At 38.2% G+C, this 12,249-nt stretch overlaps 2 protein-coding genes across 2 annotated transcripts in view; both read right to left on the bottom strand.

The window, feature by feature from the left end:
• The window catches only part of LOC128932358 (uncharacterized), a 70,228-nt gene extending 64,107 nt beyond the window's left edge, over positions 1-6,121 (bottom strand). The window contains exons 1-2 of the mRNA XM_078327209.1: positions 6,013-6,121; positions 5,054-5,142 (exon numbers count right to left, since the gene is read on the bottom strand). Coding sequence (XP_078183335.1) covers positions 5,054-5,142; positions 6,013-6,093 — 170 coding nt within the window. The 5' untranslated portion in view covers positions 6,094-6,121. The remainder of the gene's footprint in view (positions 1-5,053; positions 5,143-6,012) is intronic.
• PDE1A (phosphodiesterase 1A) overlaps positions 1-11,759 on the bottom strand; it is a 531,703-nt gene extending 519,944 nt beyond the window's left edge. Inside the window, exon 1 of the mRNA XM_054257407.2 lies at positions 11,644-11,759. Within this exon, the coding sequence (XP_054113382.1) occupies positions 11,644-11,660 (17 nt within the window). The 5' untranslated portion in view covers positions 11,661-11,759. The remainder of the gene's footprint in view (positions 1-11,643) is intronic.
• Positions 11,760-12,249: the final 490 nt, after the last annotated feature.

The raw sequence follows: 12,249 nt of genomic DNA, 5'->3' as shown, positions 1-12,249 counted from the left end.
GAGCGAACTGCCATTCGCAATTGCTACAAAAAGAATAAAATACCTTGGAATACAACTCACAAGGAACGTAAGGGACCTCTTCAAGGAGAACTACAAACCACTGCTCAACGAAATCAGAGAGGACACAAACAGATGGAGAAACATTCCATGTTCATGGTTAGGAAGAATTAATATCGTGAAAATGGCTATACTGCCCAAAGTAATTTACAGAATCAACGCTATCCCCATCAAGCTACCATTGACTTTCTTCACAGAACTGGAAAAAACCACCATGAACTTCATATGGAACCAAAAGAGAGCCCGCATAGCCAAGTCAATTCTAAGCAAAAAGAACACAGCGGGGGGCATCACACTACCGGATTTCAAACTATACTACAAGGCTACAGTAATCAAAACAGCATGGTACTGGTACCAAAACAAAGATATAGACCAATGGAACAAAACAGAGGCACCGGAGGCAACACAACATACATACAACTATACAATCTTTGATAAACCTGACAAAAACAAGCAATGGGGCAAGGATTCCATGTTTAACAAATGGTGTTGGGAAAACTGGCTAGCCATGTGCAGAAAGCAGAAACTGGACCCCTTCCTGACACCTTACACTAAAATTAACTCCAGATGGATTAAAGACTTAAACATAAGACCTGGCACCATAAAAACCCTAGAAGGAAATCTAGGCAAAACTATCCAGGACATAGGAGTAGGCAAGGACTTCATGAACAAAACACCAAGAGCATTGGCAACAAAAGCCAAAATAGACAAATGGGACCTAATGAAACTCCACAGCTTCTGCACGGCAAAAGAAACAGTCACTAGAGTGGATCGGCAACCAACAGAATGGGAAAGAATTTTCGCAGTCTACCCATCTGACAAAGGGCTGATATCCAGAATCTACACACAACTCAAGCAGATTTACAGGAAAAAAACAAACAAGCCCATTCAAAAGTGGGCAAAGGATATGAACAGATACTTTACGAAAGAAGTCATATATGAGGCCAACAATCATATGAAAAAATGCTCATCGTCACTGGTCATCAGAGAGATGCAAATCAAAACCACATTGAGATACCATCTCACGCCAGTTAGAATGGCGATCATTAAAAAATCTGGAGACAACAGATGCTGGAGAGGATGTGGAGAAAAAGGAACACTTTTACACTGTTGGTGGGAGTGTAAATTAGTTCAACCATTGTGGAAGACAGTGTGGCGATTCCTCAAGGCCTTAGAAATAGAAATTCCATTTGACCCAGCAATCCCATTACTGGGTATATATCCAAAAGACTATAAATCGTTCTACTATAAGGACACATGTACACGAATGTTCATTGCAGCACTGTTTACAATAGCAAAGACCTGGAATCAACCCAAATGCCCATTTATAATAGACTGGATTGGAAAAATGTGGCACATATACATCATGGAATATTATGCAGCAATCAGAAATGATGAGTTCGTGTCGTTTGTAGGGACATGGATGAATCTGGAAAACATCATCCTCAGCAAACTGACACAAGAACAGAAAATGAAACACCGCATATTCTCACTCATAGGGGGGTGATGATAAATGAGAACACATGGACACAGGGAGGGGAGTACTAAACACTGCGGTCTATTGGGGGGAAAAGGGGAGGGCCAGTGGGAGGGGGAGGTGGGGAGGGATAGCCTGGGGAGAAATGCCAAATGTGGGTGAAGGGGAGAAGAAAAGCAAAGCACACTGCCATGTGTGTACCTACGCAACTGTCTTGCATGCTCTGCTCATGTACCCCAAAACCTATAATCCAATAAAAAATTAAAAAAAAAAAAAAAAACAATTACACCTATACATATTGTAACTCTTTAACTTTGTAAATGTAAGTATACTTCCTTGAGAAATTAATTGTATCCTAGGCATTAAAGAACTTAAACCATCACAACAGAAATCACTTAAAAGAGAACACGAAAATCCCACTGCTCCGTGCTGACAACTGATATTCAAGAGCTTGCATCAGAATTCTAACTTTCTGAAAGTATTCAAAATGACTTTTAAATATCAGCATTCATGTTACATTCAAAAAGAATTGCTCTACTTCTTGAAAAACAATGGGAGTAGAGTGCCCTCTAGAGTCTTATTTGTGTGGGTTTTTTTGGGGGGGTGTGAGTGTGTGTGTGTGTGTGTGTGTGTGCGTGTGTTTTGTTTTTTTTGAGGCGGAGTTTCCCTCTTATTGCCCAGCCTAGAGTGCAACGGCATGATCTTGACCCACTGCAACCTCTGCCTCCCCGGTTCAAGCAATTCTCCTGCCTCAGATTCCCGAGTAGCTGGAATTACAGGCACCGCCACCACGCTCGGCTAATTTTTGTATTTTTAGTAGATACAGGGTTTCACCATGTTGGCCAAACTGGTCTTGAACTCCTGACCTCAAGTGATCTGCCTGCCTTGGGCTCCCAAAATGCTAGAATTACGGAAGAGCCACTGCCCCTGGCCTCGTATTTTTAATGCTTAATGAGGGTGGTGGAGATATTTTGATCATTTCTGGCTGCAGTCATTGAAATTGAAAAACATGACAAATTTGACTATTGCTGCTACAAAAATTTATGTCTTTATAAAATTTAGTATGATCTTTTTCCTCCCAAGAGAAGTATCTTCTAAACATTACCTATCTACACAGTTAGAACAGACCAAAACAAAAAACCCCCAAAATTAAAGATTTGTATTGAAAATATGTTAATTTGTATGCTACTTTCTATGTCCTACACATAAAAACTTATTCAAAGAAATTCTAATATCAGTATGATTATTTCATCTTGTGTGTGCACTTTTTAAAATCTTATACACTCATTTCAGTTTATAAGTTACCAAAAGGGAAACAATATTTGTTAATATAACACTTGAGGCTTCTACCTAAAATTTATACAGTGCATTAGGGTAACTAATAAATGCCTTTACATATAGATGCATTAACATACACTGATTAAAATAAAGGCATAGCTAGAAATGTCTTTGACCTGCTTAAGATATATAGATCATCACAAGGCTGTGATGGCAGGCCTAATAGGAATATGTAAAGCCTAAAGCTGCAAATGGAATCTGCAGTTTAACAAGAGATACTAGCACTCTACTACTTAACAATAAAGTCAGGGATCCAACATTCTTAGCTCTAAAATGGGATAATATTGACAGCTGAGCTTATTATATATATCTTAACAAATCAATTGTAAAAATTTATAGAAGGGCTTTATAAACTATAAATAGCAATGCATATAAGGTATTTTTTTACTGTTTTTCACATCAAATGAAGAGTTCAGCCAAGTTAGGTCACCCTTTAATAAAAACATAGAGCATTCTTCTAGTATTATTGCAGATTGCTCTTCAAGCTTCTTTGTCAATGTTTTCCCTTCACATATATATATATATATATATTGCTTGCCCCTTGACTATAAGTGTTTTAAATATTCTTTGGGACTCTTCCATATGACCTGTCTAATTTCATTGTTGAAATTCTCCCTAGAGAAATTTTTCCTTCCCAGGTCTTTAGATTCCTTCCGCAGTCTAGAAACACACCTACCCCTCCAGATGGACCTCCTAAGACCTGGATCCCTATTTCAACTGCCTATTTTACACCTTTTTCATCCTCAGCATTAGAGGATCAAAGATATGCAACAAAGATCGGACGCTAGATGTTGTCAGTGCCAAATGAGTCAAAACACATATGAAACTATCCTCCCCAACCACAGCTGGATACAAAGGTGTTGCTCAGAGGGTGTGAGGTGGGACAATGCAGTCCACTCCTGGCACCATTGAGACCCGCTTGCACCCTACATTAAAGGCAATTCATCGCTGAGTGTTCAAGGTGGTGTCCTCTTCAAAAAGCTTAATATGCAACAGTTAGAGGCAGAAGCTACAGATGCTACAACTGGTACTCAAATCATAATTCATATTCATCATTTCACTTCTCTATTACACTTTGTAATTTCTCTCTCCCTTTTGTCCACCAGGTTGCTCAGTCCCTCTTTTGCTGATCTAGGTTGCTTGCCTAATGGAGTCACCCAAACCTTCAGCTGAGATTCTGAGTTATTAGTTGTTTTGTTCTTAGCATGCTATGGTCACTGCAATTGCTGGTTGATCATCGTCACTAGACATGGAAACACAAGTACATCTTGTGATTACCACTGTGAAGTAGCAATTCTACCTCTTCAGGATCATGGGGCTCATTTCCCCCCAAGAATATATTTCTTTTTTGGCTGCCAATCTGCTGGCATGAGGAGCCCATAACATAAAAATCACTTTTGACCCTTTTGAAGTAGTCACAATTGCAGGTTTAGTGGGCACATATCATACTGCTGAGTGCAAATACTCTAATATCACAGCGCTAATTGTTTAAAGAGGGAAAATGTGAATTCCATCCTGAGGTAGACCTCAGGATCATGGGAAGGGGAACCAATTCTGTTTCCATGTCTCACTTCCTAGATCTGTATTTTTTAGCCATGAGAGACACCTCACTACATATCACTAATGACTTAAGGCAATTCTGAAGGACATTGGCTAAACCACTCCATAATTTTAATCATCTGGTTTTTTTTCAGGTGATGTGGTATGTGGCAGGACCAGAAAACTATTTGGCCATACACTTGCTTACTCACTTCTTTCTCTATGAAATGAGAGCATTCTCCTTGATCTTGACAGGATGTTTTACAGTATTGCTGTTGTAAATCACACATTCTGTAAGTGCTTGAGTAAGGTGCTACAGAAACCCTGTTATCAAGGAAGGAAACCCACCTCTAGAAAAGATTGCAACTGAAGAATCACTTTCATCTTCAGGATGGAAGGGGATTGATGTAATCAACTTGCCACCAAGTGACTGGTTAATCTCCTTGAGGGATGGGAACATATCATTGATCTCTGCTTCTGATAGGCCCAGCATTCAGCAGCACTAGTAGCCAGATCAGCTAGGATGAGTGGGTCTTCATGCTATTGAGCTCAGACACAAGTCTTCAGCTCCACCATCATTGCTACTCTGAAACTCTGAAAGAGTTTATAGGGTCTTTCTCCCAGCTTCTGACACAAATTTACCTTACTGGGGCAAGTAGGGTCCTCTCTCCTTCCTGCACATCAGATCCAGTTGGCACAATGGCATCAATGTAGTGGACAAGTGAAATGATCTGTAAAATGTTAAAATAATCAGAGTCCCTTCAGACTATCTTTTATAGACCTTTTATAGGAGTGCTAATGATACCCTGTTGGAAAATAGTAACTGCATAATACTGTCCATCTAACATAAAAGTGAATTAATTATGAAACTCTTGATTGATAGAGATGGAAAACAATGCATTTGTTAGATCAATACCAAGTGCCAGAGGCTATATCGGTTGGTTCTAATAAAAATGAAATACCTGAAACCACTGCAATTGTGCCCACCACTTGGTTAAGTTTGTGGTAGTCTACCGCCATCTACCAAAATTCATATTGTTGCTATGTGGGTCAAACAGGTGAACTGAAAAAGAATGTGTTGGAAGCAACCTGCATTCTTTACATCTTTGGGAGTAGCACTAACCTCTGCAATTTCTCCCAGGTTGCAGTTTCACTTCAAATTTTTTTTCTTTGTGTGGAGAACTGGACTCACATAAGATTATTTAGGTCAGGACTCCATTTAGTATCTGCTCTTCCAAGGTGTCACTCTAACCAGGAATCATAGTAATATTCCTGGTTCCCTATTTTAAGTGCCAGCTCAGATCATTTATCCAAAGCTCTTTGAACAGCATTTTTTCAACATACAATTTGATATATGCTTTAAGTCCTTTTGGGGCAGGAATGGAGACATATCTATGGCATACACATGAAGTAACCTCTCAGTGAACCCAGACTTCCCTTCAATCAATGGGCTCTGGCTCTCTGAACTAGCTCAGATCTCTTTAGCTCAGTCTGGAATCTATTTTTCATTGTCCATCATTCCATCTGACATCAGTCTTCTGTTCACAACTCTTTTATTTACCATTTGTTGAAGTTAACAAACTGTACCCCAATGGGCTTACCATTTCTCTTCTGTCAGGAACACCATGATGTATGAACCCTTGCCACAGGTCCCAATGGGTCAAAGCCTCCTGGTTATTCATCTGACCTTTTTGTCCATTTATTATGTCTAAGGTACCACCATTTGGCCTCAGAAATTCTGGAATCCCATCATTCTCATTTTGTCTAGGCAACCACAGAAGCCAATCCCCAACTGTCAACCATAGCCTAAAGAGGATAGCCACTACAGAGCTTCTCGAACATGCCAGTGTTTGCCTTAAAGTGCATTCCTTATTGCTTTAGTGAATGAAGTGTCATCAGGGCTCTCCCAGGGAACAGAGGCAGGAATGAGAGTTTTCTAGTCTCACATAATAAATCCATTCTAACATGCCTACTTCCCCAGACTTCTAACTCCATTCCTCAATACTCTGTCAAAAGGTTCTGGCTTCTCTAAGTAGCTTCAAAGAGCCACCCTAGCAGAGCATTATGATGGGCTCCAGGTGTCTTCGCTAGGATGTTAAACCTTGAGTCATGGGAAGGTGAACCCAAGTCAATAAACTCTCCACTTACCAGCCTTATATTCTGCACCAGGCCCCTTGCTAATGTCCACAAGATCTACTTCCACACCTGTTTACCTAGTTCCTGTTGGTACAGCCTATCCAGATCCTGCAATCCTTTAAAGAGTAAACTATTCACCCCAGACTTGCCTCCTCAAGTAATGCTCAGATGTGACCCTTATTTCTAGCCTCTAGACAATGAGAGAAGGAAGGAAGACATGCATCATTTTGCAAGGCAGTTGCATATGTTGAGGTCTTTCACATAGAGTTTTTTTTTTCCCCCACAGGCAAGGAGAGGATACTCTCCTCTAGCCAGCAGGTGGGCGTCACCTCCACCAGCACAAGAGAATAAAGGGTTCAAAATTCTCTGGCACATCCACCAAACGTCTTCATTTCAGTTCTCATACTTCCATGATCTGGGCCCTGAATCTAACTTAAGAAACCTGCCAAGACTTCTCACTTCATCTCCCTTACATCTTGACCACCCTCACAATTAAATTCCAGTCCCAATCTATTCTCTGACTGCAGGAGATAAGGATCACTTGAAAAACTGCCTTGAAGGCCTGCTGGGTTTCACAGTGTCTTGAATAATGGTTGGCTGACCTTACCCTTTGGTTGTCCTTCATCAGGCCTTTTAAAGTGGTTAGCAAAGGCCAGACAATTATACAGCCCTTATTATTTCCCCCACATCATTCAATTACTAAAGCTGTGAGTATTTTACCTTATATCTATTGCAAGTGCAATCCACTATGGGTAAGATTTTTAGTCATCATGATACCACATTACCCCAGGAGTTATCATTCCAGTGAACACCAGCACATCAGTTTTCTTCCAAAAGACCTCTGAGACACATGAAGTACAGATTTAGAAATGAGTATGGATATCAATTTGATAGTAATGAAAATAACATTCATTACAATCAAAACCTCTGAAAATCTAAGTGGTTTGAGTCTTACTTTTGTCAAGCAGCCAACTTGTGATTTAGCTATACACAATCTATAATAATTTCACTTTAAAACTATTATAATGAAAAGATGGGAAAAGCAAAAGAAAATCATCACTTAGCTATACTGGATGAGGTCACTATCAGGAACATAGACTGATGACAAATAAAGCAAGACAGACTCTACTCTGAGCCTTGGGATGAGATTTTAAGTTCTGCAGAAAACGAAAATCAATCTTTAAAATATCCTTTTACTTAGTCTTCAATAAGGAGCTGTACCTAAAACAAGAAAAGCCTATTTGCAGAAATTCAAATAATCATTAAACTGTATTAGGCATGCCATATTTGTATTGTCATTTATTTTTATTTTATTTCAAAACTTTCCAGTAGTTCAAAAATATATGCTAGTATTATCCAATTTAATTTTTAAGTATTCATACAATATGTCCTGAAAACACATACTGAAATACAGCTTTGCCAGACTTAGGATGGTATAATTAGTCATTTTCTTCTTTTATCTACATTTTCTAAATTCCTTACAGTAAAAAATGTATTCTATGCAGTTAAAAAAACACACTGGCCAGGTACACTGGCTCACACCTGTAATCCCAGCACTTTAGGAGGCCAGGGTGGGTGGATCACGAGATCAAGAGATCGAGACAATCCTGGCCAACATGGTAAAACCCTATGCCTACTAAAAATACAAAAATTAGCTGGCCTTGGTTGCATGCCTATAGTCCCAGCTACTCAGGAGGCTGAGGCAGGAGAACCGCTTGAACCTGGGAGGTGGAAGTTGCAGTGAGCTGAGATCATGCCACTGCACTCCAGTGTGGTAACAGATTGAGACTCCACCAGAAAAAAAAAAAAAACTACAAAACTATATTACATTACATTTTTTCAACCGCATTTAGAATATCAAACAGTTGTTTGAGCCAGGTATGTGTCAGACATATAGTCTATCGTCCTACCTCTACCAACTATTTCAACTTAGTCCTCATATTTAACACTATTACAAATATAAATCTCCAGTGAAGATGATGTCAGCCCTAACAACAAAAGTTATTAAGGATAAACAAATACAGAAGAAACATCTGCCAGACCTTAGGAAAATGCTAAAGTGGGCAGGATTTATTTTATATTGCTACACTATCTTCTCTTTCTATACTCTTTCACTAATCCATGCCCATCTTTTTCACCATGCATCCAATGGTCTTCAGCCATAGAGCTTCTGTGACCTCAGAAAAATATAACAAAAGCCTTGGATAAATTTATGTTTCCATGGGCATATGTTATTTTTTCTAGGAATATTTACATTGTAAAAATAAATGTCAATAATAAAAAACAGTGAGACTTTCGGCATTAGTAGGAGATATATTTTTTGCTTCCAATTCTAAAATCAACCATGTGTGAAGCCCCAGGTGGCTAAAAACATCTCTAAGTTTAGTTGTTCCTTTGTAAATGAGACATCATCAGCAATAATGTGTTATAATGGCTTCTTTATCAGATAGAGACCATCTACTGTGTAACTCTGCAAAATTTATTTAAGACTTCAGAGCCTGAGCCTGAGGTTTTGCATCTATTAAATAGGAATAATACCTACTCTGCAAGGCAGTTGTGAGAAGAACACTAATGGCATAATGTGTGTATTGTATAGTACCTAGCACATAAACAGCTTCTCAGTAAGGAAAACAGTTTTCCTGCCTTTCTTCCTGTGTTAGTTTATTAGGGCTGCCATAATAAAGTACCACAGACTTTGTGGCTTAAAACATCAGAAAAATATTCTCTCATTTCTGGAGGCTAGAAGTCCAAAGTCAAGGTATCAGCAAGGCTGGTTTCCTTTGAAGGTTCTACAGGAGAATCTGTCCCATGATTTTCTCCTAGATTCTGGTGATCACAGGCAGTTCCTGACATTCCTTGTCTTACAATTGCATCACTACAATCTCTGTCCAAGGCATCACATGGTATTTTTCTGTGTGCATCTTTGCCCTTATTTGGCCTTGTTAGACAGATACTAGTCATTATATTTAGAGCCTACTCCAATCTTAACCTCATCTTAATTTGATTATATGTGTGAAGATGCTGTTTCCAAACTAAGGTCACATTCACAAGCTCCAGAGGTTAGAACTTCAATGTATTTTTTTAAGTAACCACAATTCTACCCACAGCATCCTGATTCTATAATGACATAGCATAGGTGGATTCCACAGTGTAACTGAAAGACTAGCCTAAGAAAAGATGATTGAAGGGGTGCTACTCTATTAATAAGCATAACAAGAACATGGTAGAAGCAGCTCAATACATGAGAAATATTTCATTTTGTGCTGAATACAGCAAACATGTACATGAATAGTATACGTTCTCTCAGTCATTCAACACTATATCAGTTCAAGTGGAAAGTTATTTTGGATACCAGCTATCCAGAAGTTTTTCTTAGTAGGCATACAAATGCACTTTACTGCCATTTCTCACTTTTTCTTAAGTTCTATTATACTTTCAAACGCTAGCAAATCTTTTTTCCCATTTTGGAAAAACAGTAAATCTCTTTTCAGTGTAAGCCATAATACTACTGACAAGGACTGGGACACAGAATTGAAAGAAAAACTCATTTCTTACTGCACTCTTTTTACCTATTTGAATTTATCATCTGTCTATATTACCTATTTAAAATAATTTAATTTTTAAAAGTTTCCTAATATCCACCCACTTACACCATCTCTCTATATATTTGTAGGCTTTATCTACTTAACAAAAGCCTCTTGCCAAACAGAATGTCCTCATCAATCTCCAAATCCCATGAATATTTCTATTCTGAATAATTTTTGTCATTCTTTCTTAGAAAATTTGTCTCTAGACAATTAAACGTTGTTAAGGAATAGTCTAAGTGTGAAAGGCTGAGAAATCCCTGAATAAATCTGTTAACTGGCCTGTTTTACATTTGTTGCATTTATAAACAAGATTTGCAGCATCATAAAAATACAAGGAAAACATGAAGCAGACAAGAAGCACATGCCAAATTATAAATAACAGCATAATAGAAAATAAAACCATTCATAAAGAGTTGCACATAAATCTAGAAAAAAATGACAGTCATTATTTGAACTGAGTCAGAGTTGCACAAAATAAGATGATATCCCTCCACTTCTATAAAGTTGCATCTCTATTATTTTATGAAAACATGAGATATATTTGCAAACTCTTTCCAGTCATATGGTAGAGAAAAGGTTATAAGAAAGAGCTTAGACTCAAAATTCCTTGGTTGATTTCCCAGTTCTACCCAATTCTACCTGCATAATTTGGGGAATCACCAACCTTGATATTCTGTTCCTCACTTACAACATTACTGCTATGATTTATGAGATACAGATATAGTGTGATGCCTTGTAAACCATAAATGTAGGTATTACTAACAAACAGAAATGTAGGTATTACTAATAAAAACCACATCTTTCAAAGGTAAAACAAAATACTATGAAAACATTTTTTCTTTCACTTTAGGATTCTCTAATGCTCTCATAATTTTGTAAACTTTCTAACATATTCAAACAGGGAAAGAATAAACTTATACCAGAAACTATTGCTGAATAACAGACATTAGCAAAACTTCACAATAAATTACCAAATATACTTATGGGCATGGCTGGGTGTGTGTGTGTCCATGTGGCTTTGCATATAGCTGAAACTTCAGCTGTAAATCAGTGAAACTCAGAAGCTCTTGGATTAAAACTCATATATTATCCAACTACTGAAGGGCACATAAAAAAGATGGCCCCAGCCTTACCTAAGAAATGAGGCTGAAACCAAACTATCAATGTAAGGCATATGGCAGTTTAAGGTACATGCAAATATTTAGAAAAGAGAAAGATTCATTGACATTTTAAGATGATGCCCTGAAACAAAAGAGAAAATGCTTCTCTGAGAGAGTGAAGAAAGAGGAGAGTGACACTCTACATATATGCAGGAGCTGTGGTTATCAGACTCCTAAAATGATCCCATTGCCCATCATCCTGTATAACTCTCTTCCCTTGAGTGTGTTCAGAACCTGTGAATATAAGATTTCACACCTGTGATTGTTACATTGCATGGCAAAAGAGATTTTGCCGATATAATCAAGGTCCCAAATCTGTTAACTTGGAGTAAATCAAAAGGTAGGTTACCTTAGTTGTTCTGACATAATCAGGTGATCTCTTCAAAGCAAGAATTTTCTCTGGTTGGCGTAAGAGACGGAAAACAAATACTGTAGCCATGTTGCAAGCTATCTACAGAGAGGAGTGGCCTTCAATTGCTTAGAGCGGTGCCTAGACAACAGCCAGTAAGAAAACAAGGATACAAGTCCTGGAGCTGCAAGGAATTAAAATTTGCCAACAACCTAAATGAGCTTATAAAAGGACCCCAAACCCAGGTAAGAACCACAGGACAGCTGACACTGGGATTGCAGCCCTTAAGACTTGAACAGAGAAGTCAGCTAACCTGTGCCCAGACTCCTCACCCTGGAAACCCCTAGATAATAAATTAGCATTTTTATGCTTCTCACTTTATGGTAATTTGTTACATAGCAATAGAAAACTAAGACAGCAGCAGAACTGCAGAATCTGACTTCCCTCCAAATGCCTAGTATTGATTTTTGTTTTTGAAGAAGGCATACACAAAAACATAGCTTCTGAATGATATGTTTGACATCTGAATTTTTATGCCTAGTGAGTTGGCATTAACAGATGTTTAAAAACAGCAATTTTGTCATAAATCAGTTCTCCTTAGTTGCT

This window comes from Callithrix jacchus, chromosome 6 (genome assembly GCF_049354715.1).
Source record: "Callithrix jacchus isolate 240 chromosome 6, calJac240_pri, whole genome shotgun sequence".
Lineage (NCBI taxonomy): Eukaryota > Metazoa > Chordata > Mammalia > Primates > Cebidae > Callithrix > Callithrix jacchus.
The sequence above is the reverse complement of the archived record's forward strand: the minus strand, read 5'-3'. Positions and strand labels throughout refer to the sequence as shown.